At 38.5% G+C, this 14,257-nt stretch overlaps 1 protein-coding gene across 6 annotated transcripts in view; it reads left to right on the forward strand.

Moving 5' to 3' along the window:
• The window catches only part of STXBP4 (syntaxin binding protein 4), a 249,819-nt gene that overhangs the window by 20,132 nt on the left and 215,430 nt on the right, over positions 1–14,257 (forward strand). For 3 of the 6 annotated variants that reach the window (XM_027516895.1, XM_027516894.1, XM_027516897.1), the window contains exons 2-4: positions 6,997–7,069; positions 7,515–7,643; positions 13,609–13,741. The exons of 1 other annotated variant lie outside the window; for it this stretch is intronic. In XM_027516895.1, the coding sequence (XP_027372696.1) occupies positions 7,597–7,643; positions 13,609–13,741 (180 nt within the window). In that variant the 5' untranslated portion in view covers positions 6,997–7,069; positions 7,515–7,596. The remainder of the gene's footprint in view (positions 1–6,996; positions 7,070–7,514; positions 7,644–13,608; positions 13,742–14,257) is intronic. 2 more of the 6 variants (XM_027516898.1, XM_027516896.1) reach the window with 2 other exon arrangements.

Below are 14,257 nucleotides of genomic sequence, written 5' to 3' on the forward strand. Positions count from 1 at the left end.
CTGGCATGCTGCAGTGCGTGGGGTTGCAGAGGCACAAATGACTAAGTGACTGAACTGAACTGAACTGAACTGAAGAACAAAAGGAGGAAGATATGCTTGCAGTTCTTAGTGCAGACACGGGAATAATCTCCCTAGGATTTAAGAACTAGAAACTCGACAAAGAAAAGCTAACAATGAATTAAAAAAACTGGCAAAAGGAATGCACAGTTTACATAAAAAATTCTGAAACCATAAAGAAATGCTCAGCCTCACTCAGGCTACATTAAGAAACCATTTTCATCAATATGACTGTCAAATCCAAGATATATAGTATATCATATTGGTGAGAATTTGCAGTAACAGGCAAGTGCTGTTGATGGAGTGCTAATTAGTACAATTCTGATATAGGGTAGTTTGGCATTTTCTGTCAGATTAGCAGGTGTATAAATTGATTTTTCTAAATTTATCTTACAAATATATTTGTACAGGTGTAATATGACCTATATATAAAGATTTTTTTATAGCATGTTTATAATAGCAAAAAATTTCAAGCAATCTAAATATCAGAAGGGAATAAATAAATACAGTCATACATAAAGTAGAATACCATACAATTGTAAAAAACAGAATTAGTATGCCATGTAAAATATATGAAAAGAATTCCAAGTTATATATTAAGTTAAAAAAAGAAACAGATTGTATAGTAGTGCATATAGTATGCAAGGCTAACACACACTCCACAGGACCTGTCCGCATCAAGAGTCTGTATGACCTATACCCTCTGGGATTTTACAGTGCACAGCCTGAACAGCTGGATGTTTTGTGCCTGATTGTAGCTACTTTCTGTGTCAAAACAAAAGTTAAGGATTCAGAATATTTATTCATCCTTGTTTATTGTATTTAAAAGAACTAAAAGGATTCATAAGCAACTGAAATAGTGGATACGTAACTGTTTAGAGATGGTGTGGAGGTGAATAGGATGGCTGTATACATGCATGTGTGCATGCTGAGTCACTTCAGTCATGACCAGCTCTTTGCGACCTCATGGACTGTAGCCAACTGGGCTCCACAGTCCATGGGATTCTCCAGGCAAGAATACTGGAATGGGTTACCGTGCCCTCCTTCAGAGGATCTTCTCGACCAGGGGACTGAATCCACATCTTAGGTCTCCTCCTTTGGCAGGTGAGTTCTTTACCACTAGTGCCACCTGGGAAGCCCATATATTTAGATACATATGGCCTGGATAATTCCATCGGCAGAGGAGACTGGTAGGTTACAATCCATGGGGCTGCAAAGAGACACAACTGAGATTAAACACACACACACACACACACACACACACACACACACACACACACACATTTCCCCACTGCAATGTATTTACTTATTTAAATTTTAAAAATAAAAATATTTCATTATGATACTTTAATCAAGTTAACATTTAGCATAATATCTGTTAGATGTGTTTATCCCTTTGCCATTTGTTTTCTTTATTTTTAGTCTAGTAAAAAGAACTAGTTTAAGCAAGTACTGAATGTCACATCTCTGAGAATATAAATTATTAAATCTGTATTGAAACATGCATGGTAGGCAGATTTTTATCTGATGAGATTTTTAATTATATGGAATAAAACTTTTAGTGCAGTTGTGGGAGTTATATATCAAAGTAAAACTCTTAATTTTTTTTCCAAAATAGATCCATCTTCTATTTTTCTCCAGCATTTCACTTTCTCTGTTTTTGCTGACCTAACCGTTTTCGGTTATGCGTCACCAAACAAGAAAAACAAAATATTTTCTTTCAAAACATTATTGAAAGAATAGTGTTTTCTTTCTGTGTCATTAATGCTGTGAAGTTGGGGTGCTGGGGTGGAGATGTAACATTACACAAACCCCTATCAATTGAAGGTCTGCTTGCTTGCATAAAGGACAGAACAAGAGGCAAGCAAAACAGAGGGAAAGAAGGCATTTTAGGATTTTTAAGAATATGACAATGGATACCTTTTCATGTGGAGGCAAAAACAAAAAATAAGGCCTGCTGTTTGGATAGATAAGATTAAACCAATTTCATTATTATAAAGAAGTTTAATTTAGGTTGGTGCAAATGTAATTGCAGTTTTTTCATTTTTGAAATTTGTCATTTGATATTGGAATACATGAAGGACAAGCTGGAATCAAGATTGCTGGGAGAAATATCAATAAGCTCATATATGCAGATAATACCACTCTAATGACAGGAAATGAAAAGGAACTAAAGACCCTCTTGATGAAAGAGGAGAGAGAAAAAGATGACTTAAAACTTAATATTCAAAAAACAAAAATCATGGCATCCGGTCCCATCACTTCATGGCAAATAGACAGGAAAAAATGAAAACAGTGACAGACTTTGTTTTCTTAGGCTCCGAAATCACTGTGGATGGTGACTGCAGCCTTGAAATTAAAAGACGCTTTCCTCCTTGGGAGAAAAGTTTTTCTTTTCTCGGACAAACCTAGACAGTGTATGAAAAAGTAGAGACATCACTTTGCCAACAAAGGTCTATCTAGTCAAAGCTATGGTTTTTCCAGTAGTCATGTACGAAATGTGAGAGTTGGATCATAAAGAAGGCTGAGTGCTGAAGAATTGATGTTTTTGTATTTTGGTGTTGGAGAAGACTCTTGAGAGTCCCTTGGCCTGCAAGGAGATCCAACCAGTCAATCCTAAAGGAAATCAGTCCTGAATATTCATTGGAAGAACTGATGCTGAAGCTGAAGCTCCAATACTTTGGCCACCTGATGTGAAGAGCCAACTCATTGGAAAAAAATCCCTGATTCTAGGAAAGATTGAGGGCAGGAGGAGGAGGGAGCAACAGAGGAGGAAATGGTTGGATGGGATCATCAACTCAGAGGACATGAGTTTGAGCAAACTCTGGGAGATGGTGAGGGACAGGGAAGCCTGGTATGCTCTAGTTCATGGGGTTACAAAGAGTCAGACATGACTGAGCTACTGAACAACAACAAATTGTAATACATTCTTAAGTAAATGTGGTTATATTTTAATACACATTTCTTTATATTTTTTTGCTAGTGACTTAATTTCTTGCTATTTATTTTATATTTATTTTAGAGTATGGAAATGATGTTAGACAAAAGCAAATATGAGCAGTTTTCTTATTCAATTTTATAAATGTGTCATAAGGCAGCAGCTCCAACTCACAACATCAACAACACATTTGGCCCAGGAACTGCTAACAGAAGTGCAGTGGTGGTTCAAGAAATTTTGCAAAGAAGACAAGAACTTTGAAGATGAAGAGCATAGTGGCTGGCCATTGAAAGTTGGCAGTGACCAACTGAGAGTCATCGTTGAAGCTGATCCTCTTACAGCTACACAAGAAATTGTCAAATAACTCAACATTGACCATTCTAAGGTCGTTGTTGAAACAAATCCATTAGAGGCAAATTGGAAAGGTGAAAAAACTCGATAAGTAGGTGCCTCAATGAGCTGACTGCAAATCAAAAAACTTGTCATTTTGAACTGTCATCTTCCTTTTCTCTGTGCAAGTACAATGAACCATTTTCCAATGGGATTGTGACGTGTAACGAAAAGTGAATAGTATACAACAGCCAGCAGTGACCAGCTCAGTGGACGGACCGAGAAGCTCTAAAGCACTTTCCAAAACCAGACTTGCACCAAACAAAGGTCAGGGCCACAGTTTGTTGGTCTGCTGCCTGTCTGATCCACTACAGCTTTCTGAATTCCCATAAAACCATTACATCTGAGATGTAAGCTCAGCAAATTGATGAAATGCACCCAAAACTGCAAGGCCTGCAGCAGCTTTGATCTATAGAAAGGGCCCAATTCTGCACAACACTAGCCAACCACGCATTGCACAAGCAACACTTCAAAAGTTGAACAAATTGGATTATAAAATTTTGCCTCATCTACCATATTCACCTGACCTCTTGTCAACTGATCACCACTTCTTCAAGCATCTGAATGTTTTGCAGGCAAAACATTTCCACAACCAGCAGGATGCAGAAAATGCTTTCCAAGAGTTTATTGAATCCCACAGCATGAATTTTTAAACTACAGAAATAAACAAACTTGTTTCTCATTGGCAAAAATGGGTTGATTGTAATGGTTCCTGTTTTGATTAATAAAATATGTGTTTGAGCCTAGTTATAATGATTTGAAATTCACAGTCCAAAATCGCAATTACTTTTGTATCAACCTAACATCACTTTCGTAAAAGAGAAACAGCATATTACTACATTAACTAACACTCTTTTCCTGCTTTGTTGGAGGATGACATTTTTCCACATTAATTAGTTTTCCAGCATGCTATAGTGAAAAAAACTTGCTTTTGAAGCCAGGTAGAACTGGATTCAAATTCTGCTTTACAGCTATTTAGCATTGTGGTCATAGACAAGTCACATAGTTTCTCCATTAACTGATTTTTTTTTTTTAATGTAAAATGGGTGCATATTACCCGTCTTCTGGTGCTCCTCAGATGGTAAAATGCTCTAGTAGCATGCCTGGCTGTATTGATGTTGCGTGATGACTCCTCCATGTCCCCAGCACCCAGTGTATACCACTGTCAGAGCACTCAGCACCCTCCTGATGTCTGTTCATTTGATTATCTCTAGGGATAGACTCTTTGCTTTTTTTTTACCTCCAACACTTAAGACAATGTCAGGTATGTTAGGTGAATGAAATAATTTAAAAACTGAAATTCTGTTTTAATACTTTAAAGTGGTAAAAAGTTTAAGTGACGCTATGTGGAATCTATTATAGAATTTAACAATGACACATCCATTATGCTGATGCTGGGAGGGATTGGGGGCAGGAGGAGAAGGGGACGACAGAGGAGGAGATGGCTGGATGGCATCACTGACTCCGTGGACGTGAGTCTGAGTGAATTCCGGGAATTGGTGATGGACAGGGAGGCCTGGCATGCTGCGATTCATGGGGTCACAAAGAGTTGGACACGACTGAGCAACTGAACTGAACTGAACTGATGATATTCCATGATCCAGGGACCCAGTGCCCTGTTAAGACAAATCACTACCAGATCTTACTTGCTTTGGTAACACTGAAGAGGGCTCAGTTTTTTACATCTCCCTTAATCCTCCTGGCAACCCTTTGAGTCCTTACCTTAATATGAAGCGATGCCAGGAAGTTAGGTAACTTTCTAAGACTGTATGGCTACCATATAGCAGTATTGCCATTTGAACTCAGCTTTTTTTTTTTTTTTTAACTTAAATCTAATGTATTTTCCATGGTATTAAATAAGACAAGTACATTTGAAATACTTAGCACAGTGTGTGACGCATGATACCAAATGGTAGTTGCTAATATTATTGTAATACCAAAACTTCATCACTGAAGGGTTGGGAATCTTCTCCAAACATGTATTAATAAAGCAGTCTCCAATGTATTTAAAGAAACTTACTTTTAGAATTGAACTCTCTAATACAGCTAGCTGCCTTAATCTTGTGGACTGATGTAACAGCTCTTGACTGTGGGTCATTACTCTGTCAAGGCCTAGGATTTTAAGCTCTTCCCTCAAGTTCCCGTCCCCCGCCCCCCCTTCCTCCATGGGATACTGAGTAAACTTCCTGCTTCCTGGCTATTGGACTCTTGCTGCAGACAGCAGTGTTGTTTGGGGGCTTCCCTTTCCTGCTGCTGTTGCGCATGCTCCCAGTTTCTGTTGCTTGCTACCACAGGGGCTGTGAAAGTTGAAGCAGGTTTTTAACACCCAGGCCAGTGATACAACTCTGTGTTAGGATCCCAGAAGGTAGTTGGTGCTTTTTTCAGAGTCTGTTTAATTTATTGATGAAAGAATCTAGGGTTTCTTTCACATAAATAGTTGGAGAAGAGATTTTAATTCTCTGCCTCAGTTTCTCTCTGCTTAGAACTATGGTCCTGAGTCCTCAGCCTCTGTGGGATTCTGTAAGATAGGTTGATCTACAGCTCTAGCTGTTTTTGAGGTCAGAATTTTGCCATGAGTCAGATATGGTGTGCTGAGTTAGTGGTTGCCTTTGGGCTTCTTAGAGGTGTAGCATGCCTGGGCTTCTTGGAGGTATAAATGCCACCTCTGTTTACCCCAGTACACCCTACAGATATTACCATTTTCTTTATGTGTGCTCAAACTTAAAAGTGTTACAAAGCCTTTCCCTAGCTTTCTGCTTCTTCAGTCCTCTTTTTACCAATTATCATCCTACTGTCTATTTTTTGTCTTCCAGAAATTTATTGAAATTTTTCATCTCATGGCTTTTCTTTCATTTTTTTCTTTAACATTATGAGTTTATACTGTTTGTAATCCTTTACTCTTGTATTAGTGGGTGCTTAGAGGGAAAGAAGACACATGCCAAAGTCACGCTGACGTTCTTAACTGAAAATCAGATTTTTTAAAAAATTTAACTTTACTAAGGTATTTTTGATTTATAACAGCACATATTTCTACTGAGACAGTTTGGTACATTTTGACATGTGTATTAAAACCATCACTACTACCTACTGTACCTATGAAGAAACTGACACTTGAAGGAGCCTAGAAGCTCAGATTGGAACCCAGGCTTGTCTGATGTCAAGTTCCAATCTGTGGGCTCTGAAGTCTGAGTTCTATCTGGGAAAACAACAACTGACTATTTCTCATTTGCATAGGGAAAGAACGAAATCTCTGAATCTAGCTGCTGCTGCTAAGTCACGTCAGTCGTGTCCGACTCTGTGTGACGCTATGGACAGCAGCCCATCAGGCTCCTCTGTCCATGGGATTCTCTAGGCAAGAATACTGGAGTGGGTTGCCATTTCCTTCTCCACTGAAAGTAACTACTCATTTCTTTAATAAGAGGGTTGTGCTAAATGATCCTGACGTCTTTTTCCACTTCAAGTTTTTGTACTTCATGTGTGTTTCCTATGCAGAAGTGGTAAATCTCTGTTCAAATACAGTTTTTTCAATTAAATGAAACTGTACTATTCTCTGTAATTTTCAAGTGGAGTTATATAAGACATTAAGAATAGTATTTTTTTTCTTTTTATAGGAAAGCATTTAAGAAGCTCTTGGAGTAATATGAGTCAGAGTAATGTCTGCAGGAAGTCCCTCAAGATAGTTAGGTGAGACAATATGAATTTTTTCAGAGTGTATTGTATAATTATTTTGCAGACAATCTGACTATAAAATTCCTAGCTTTGTGCTCATAAGAGACGTTCTGCTCAGTCTTCTATTATTATGTGGTTTTTAAGCTTAGTAATGGTGGAAGCTACAATAGTTACCTAATACTTAAAAACTGTGTTCTAGAAAATACAGATTTTTATATAATGATATAGATATAGTCCTATAACTCCATCTAGCTATCTATCTATAGAACTGTCTCTACAGTTCTCAGATATTATCAGCAATGACTAAAATGTCATAGCCTAAAATATATAAAATACATCTATCATCTATACACAGGCACATATTGTTTACATGCCAAGTATATATGTTTTTATGCAAAGCTGAAATCAAATTTGACTGTTCTAAGATACGACAATTTATTTTCTACTTCTCCAATCTTAGGAAAAAGAAGAATTTATAGACTCTTCATCAAGATCTTCATTTACGCAGCTGTTAAATCCAAGGCTACAGTTGTGGTGAAACCATGAATAAAAATACATCTTCTGTAGTATCATCCAGTCTACTTGAAAAGTAATTTCTAAATTAAATTTAATATGTTTTGAAGTAGCATAGTTTAAAATATGTAGAATATTAATGAATGTTGGGAGAAAGTTTCATACAGCTAACTACTTGTGGTGTAAGATAGTGGTAATAAAAGGCTGATCAGTAATTACTTTCATTGTAAATCAAGGTATAGGGTAAATCCTGCATTCTCTTTTAGAATTATTTATAGAGCTGGATTTTTAAACATTTGATCTGATTTTTTAAATATCCAAAATATTTTATAATTCCAGTATAACTATAACATAATGTAAAATTAACATTTGCTGAGTAACAAGTTCTAATAGCTTAAAACAAGCAAGCATTTATTCTTTGTCATGATTCTGTGGACAGGGCCGGTCTGCACCGGATCCTGTAGGATGGCCTCACTGATGTGTTCTGGGGCCTTGTTTAGAAGGTTGGATGGCTGAGGTCTCTTTCAGCCTGGTCTCCCCTCCTCCAGGCAGCGAGCTCAGGCTTTCTCAGGTGGTGCAGAGTGGTTCCCAGCAGCAGGCACGAGTGGTTTTCAAATGTCTGTTTTCCTCACATTTGCTTATGCACCATTGACTGAAGCAATATAGGTAACAAGTCCGAATTCAAGGTCTAGAGTTACAGACTTTACTTTTTAATGGAAGGAACAGTAAAGCCACATTCTTGGGGGCATCCAGACAGAGATGGGAAGAATTGGCCATTCTGCAAACATGTGACACACATATAACAAAGTGTATTCAGAGAAGGCCTCCTTTCAGTCTTACCCTTCTTTCTGTGCCCTCCTTCTCCTATAAATAGCCATCTTTTTTCTTAATTCCTTTTCACTGTTTCTTTTTGAATGAACAAATATATATCCATATAAATATATATGCATGTCATATATATGTGTGTATATAATTATATTTTTTCTCAAAATGATTGTTTATTCTGTATAAAGTTCTACTGGACATTAGACATTCTTCTACTCTTGCGAGTATACACCAGTGTTGACTCAAGTTTTAAGGTCTTTCCTAGAGAATGATGTCAGGTCAGAGTATCTTTCTCTAATGCCTCCTCCTGGGAGCACTGGGAAGCTTCAGTCTCCTAGGGACAAGCCAGGCCCAGCTGTGTGGTGGATGAAGAATTCTGTCCACAGTGCTCCATGCACTGGTACTGAACAGCTTTGCTCTGTGACAGCACAGAGTTTTATTCAACTTCTTAAGGCAAAATAAAGCTAATGAGAAAGAAGTATATTACTGAGGCAAGATGTCCCCAAACACCCAATATCCCAGGCTCCACTTGCCAGTGCATTCTTAACAAAAAAGGTAGCATATTATATATAGTGGCATTTTTTGTTGTTTTTTTAGAAATGATTTTATTTATGTATTTGTGGCTGTGCTGGGTCCTCGTTGCTGCTTGGCCTTTTCTTTGGCTGCAGAGAACTGGGGCTGCTCTCTAGTTGTGATGCGCAGGCCTCTCACTGTGGCGGGCTTCTCTTGAGCACAGGGTGGACGGTTGTGGTGCACGAGCTTAGTTGCTCTGTGGCTTGTAGGATCCTCCTGGACCAGGGATTGAACCTGTATCTCCTGCACTGGCAGATGGATTGTTTGCCACTGAGTCACCAGGAAAGTGAAAGTGAAAGTCCCTCTGTCCTGTCTGACTCTTCTCCAGGCCAGAATACAGGAGTGGGTAGCCTTGCCCTTCTTCAGGGAGTCTTTCCATCCCAGGGACTGAACCCAGGTCTCCTGCAATGCAGGTGGATTCTTTACCAGCTGAGCCACAAGAGAAGCCTAAGAATACTGGAGTGGGTAGCCTTGCCCTTCTTCAGGGGGTCTTCCCAACCTGGGAATCAAACCAGAGTCTCCTGCATTGCAGGTGGATTCTTTACCAACTGAGCCATCAGGGAAGCCCTGAGTCACCAGGGAAGTCCTGTGTATATGATGTTTTGACCAGACCTTTTGTAAACTAAAGTTATGTCCTGATGGTCACTTCATATCAGTTTATAAAGTTCTTCCTTGTACCTTGTTGTAACTGTTAGTATTGTGTTCTTAATATATCAGTATCATAGTTTATTTATCCAGTACCTTATTGATGGACATTTGAATTTGCAATTTTTGGTGATTACAAATTATGCCAAATAACTAACCTAGTATACAAGTCATTTTATATTTGTCACCAAATTATCTTTGGAAAGGTTCCTAAAAATGAGATTGTTGTATTAGAGGGTAAATTGTTGTTGTTGTTTAGTTGCTAACTTGTGTCCGACTCCTTTGCCGCCTCATGGACGCTGGGTTTTCTGTCTATGGGATTTCCCAGACAAGAATTCTGGAGTGAGTTGCCATTTCCTTCTCCAGGGGATCTTCCTGACCCAGGGATCAAACCCATGTCTCCTGCACTAGCAGGTGGATTCTTTACTACTGAGCCACCAGGAAGGCCCAGAGGGTAAATTCAGTTCAGTTCAGTCGCTCAGTCATGTCCGACTCTTTGCGACCCCATGAATCGCAGCACGCCAGGCCTCCCTGTCCATCGCCAACTCCCGAAGTTCACCCAGACTCACATCCATCAAGTCAGTGATGCCACCCAGCCATCTCATCCCAGACTCACGTCCATCAAGTCAGTGATGCCATCCAGCCATCTCATCCCAGACTCAGGTCCATCAAGTCAGTGATGCCATCCAGCCATCTCATCCTCTGTCGTCCCCTTCTCCTCCTGCCCCCAATCCCTCCCAGCATCAGAGTCTTTTCCAATGAGTCAACTCTTCGCATGAGGTGGCCAAAGTACTGGAGTTTCAGCTTTAGCATCATTCCTTCCAAAGATATCCCAGGGCTGATCTCCTTCAGAATGGACTGGTTGGATCTCTTTGCAGTCCAAGAGACTCTCAAGAGTCTTCTCCAACACCACAGTTCAAAAGCATCAATTCTCTGGCGCTCAGCCCTCTTCACAGTCCAACTGTCACATCCATACATGACCACAGGAAAAACCATAGCCTTGACTAGATGGACCTTTGTTGGCAAAGTAATGTCTCTGCTTTTTAATATGCTATCTAGGTTGGTCATAACCTTCCTTCCAAGGAGTAAGTGTCTTTTAATTTCATGGCTGTAGTCACCATCTGCAGTGATTTTGGAGCCCAGAAAAATAAAGTCTGACGCTGTTTCCAGTGTTTTCCCATCTATTTCCCATGAAGTGATGGGACCGGATGCCATGATCTTCGTTTTCTGAAAGTTGAGCTTTAAGCCAACTTTTTCACTCTCCACTTTCACTTTCATCAAGAGGCTTTTTAGTTCTTCTTCACTTTCTGCCATAAGTGTGGTGTCATTTGCATATCTGAGGTTATTGATATTTCTCTCGGCAATCTTGATTCCAGCTTGTGTTTCTTCCAGTCCAGCAAAACTAGAAATTACTAAATCCCCATTTCAGAGGTTGTACCATTTTTTATTACCACCAACAATGTGCAAGAGCACCTCTTTCCTAAAGCCTTGTCATATATTGTCAAAGTTCTAAATTTACATTGATCTGATTAGGTAAAAAGCAGTATTTCTGCCTGGATTTAGCTTGTAGATTCTCTTACTGTGATTAAATTTGAGCAGCAGAACTATTTTTAATTGCAAAAAAAATTAAGTAATGTAAATTCTTAACAAGGAGAGACTTTTTAAAAAAAAATTATTTAGTTATTTGTTTGGCTGTGTTGAGTTTTGGTTGCATCATGTGGGATTTAGTTCCCTGACCAGGGCTCAAACCCATGCCCCCTTAATGGGAACACAGAGTCTTGACCACTGGACCACCAAGGAAGTCCCACAATGAGGGAATTTTAAAGTAAGGTCCTAGCAAGTAAATACACTGCTGTGTTAATCATAGATACTCTGTGCTGGGGTTAGAAAAGGAGGAATACTTTACTGAAATAGTAATGTGTGCTGGAGATCGTGTGTACCCCCACTGAGAGGAATTCACATTTAGACAGTTTAACAGGTAGACACTTACTCCTTGGAAGGAGAGTTATGACCAATCTAGATAGCATATTCAGAAGCAGAGACATTACTTTGCCAACAAAGGTCCGTCTAGTCAAGGCTATGGTTTTTCCTGTGGTCATGTATGGATGTGAGAGTTGGACTGTGAAGAAGGCTGAGCACCAGAGAATTGATGCTTTTGAACTGTGGTGTTGGAGAAGACTCTTGAGAGTCTCTTGGACTGCAAGGAGATCCAACCAGTCCATTCTGAAGGAGATCAGCCCTGGGATTTCTTTGGGAGGAATGATGCTAAAGCTGAAACTCCAGTACTTTGGCCACCTCATGCGAAGAGTTGACTCATTGGAAAAGACTCTGATGCTGGGAGGGATTGGGGGCAGGAGGAGAAGGGGACGACAGAGGATGAGATGGCTGGATGGCATCACTGACTTGATGGACGTGAGTCTGAGTGAACTCCGGGAGTTGTCGATGGACAGGGAGACCTGGCGTGCTGCGATTCATGGGGTCGCAACGAGTCAGACACGACTGAGCGACTGAACTGAACTGAACTGAACTGAATGAGACCTTTGTTCCCTTTCTTCTTCATCTCCCCCACTTCTAGGCTTCATCTCTTTATTTCCTTGCAGCCTAATCTCCCATCAAGAAAGATTTTAAAATCTGACAACAGAATATTTTCTGCCTTTTTTCCTAGCTGACTATTACCCTAGTAACCACATAGGCCTTCTTATCCTAGAGTTGAATTCAGTGTAATACAACCATAATGGATATGCTCTAAGTGCTTTATAAAGATCAAAATACTCAAAAATATGGAGTTTTGTTTTTTAAAGTTTTAATTTCTTTCATTATCCTTTTTTTATGATTTAACTTTTGAATACAAGTCCTCATAAAGATATAGCTAGAATTTCTATGGCAGAAGTTAAATATAAAAAAAATTTTAAAGCTGTAACCTTATGTAAAATATGAACTAACTCTTTTTAACAGTGGTTTCTGTTGTGGCACATTTGAAGACAGCTAGAAGTCCTGTATTCAACAATAGCTTTAATATACCCATGAAGCATAGAGGTTGAAGTGCTCTTAAATCTTAGACCTTACTTAGACCATACTTTGGCTCTGGAGCAAGATAGACCAGGCTCACATTGCTGTTCTCCAGCTTTGTAACTTTAGGCCACCAAGTCAACCTGCCCAGATTTGAGTTTTTTAGAAAAATGAGGGTAATAATATTAGGGATTTTATAAATATTAAATGAATTGAATAACATAATGTGTGAATATTGCTTAGCGTAATACCCACTACACCATAAGTAAGCCCTGAGCTTCATTTCATACTTTACTCAAGCTCTTTTGGACCAGTAAAAGTCTGTTCTGACCACTATTCAGAAACACAACTTGGGGTGGGGGGAGGGTGTACATTTTGCAGAATTCTTTTTAACAGTTCCTTCCTTCCTAATAGCATCGCTTTTATGTCCAGCAGAAATCACAGCTGGAGCATGTGCTTTGTACCAGGAAAATACTCTTAAAGGATAAATTGAGTTTTTTGGGGTTTTTTTTGAGATTCAAATGAAGGTTATATTTATTTTGCTTTAAATGGCCACAAGCGTGTCTTTTAAAATTCACTTACCCAATTCATTAAAGTGTTTCGTTTTGGAATCCTAAAGTGTAGTAGAAAGTCAGTTAAAAGCAAGTCTCTGCAGTTACCTTTAATAAATCTTTAAGTTTGTTTAAATAATATTTTTAAAGTATTCTTCTACTCCAAATAAATAAGCATTATTGCTGTAATTTCTCTTATTGTTTGGTTGTTTTACAGAAAAATTAGAATTAGTGCTAAGAAAATCCATTTGATTGCCTTTGTATGATCATACTTTTAATAATGTCATTGCTAGTATGTACTGAGTATTTTGAATTATCTAGGTCTAAGAATTTAACAAATATTTTAAAGAAAAAATAGGTACCCATCTCTGGGCAGGGTCTCCCTGGTGGACCACCATCTCTGGGCTAATTTATGCATGCTAATTTACTTTATCTTAGGGATCCTGCCTTTCAGATGATTACAGTTACCAAGAAAACAGGCCTTGGTCTGAAGATCCTAGGAGGAATTAACCGGAATGAAGGTCCATTGGTATATATTCAGGAAATCATTCCTGGAGGAGACTGTTATAAGGTAAAAATGAAGATAAAATAACCCTTCACCTAAAAGACAAAACCACTAGTGATGAGGTTTGTTTCATCATCAGTAAATTTTTTATGTTAACTGAATATCCACTATGACCATTTCTCAGTGAAAGACACAGAGAGAGTGTAAGTAGACCTTTACACTCAAGGAGCTTCAACCTAACAAATGCATAAGAAATAAAAATGAATTAAATATGAAAAATCAGATTTTAAGCTCTAACTAAAGGTTATATATTTTTAATTATATGCTGTTCAACTTTTATCCTAAGTCTGTCTGAGAAAAATCATATCTGAAGACATGTTCTCTATTCACTGCTCTGAGTTTGGGTTAAGTTAGATCAGTTAAACTGTGTTCATTTGGCCTCTCTTAAATGCAAAACAAAACTAAGCAAATAAAATCTATTGATTTGTGAATTTGCAGTAATTCTTGATAAGTTTGTGGTCACTTACTTGTCCAAATGAGAAATTAGATTTAGAATTAAGGCTAGAATTATCTTTTTTAGGA

The sequence above is a fragment of the Bos indicus x Bos taurus genome, chromosome 19 (assembly GCF_003369695.1).
Source record: "Bos indicus x Bos taurus breed Angus x Brahman F1 hybrid chromosome 19, Bos_hybrid_MaternalHap_v2.0, whole genome shotgun sequence".
Lineage (NCBI taxonomy): Eukaryota > Metazoa > Chordata > Mammalia > Artiodactyla > Bovidae > Bos > Bos indicus x Bos taurus.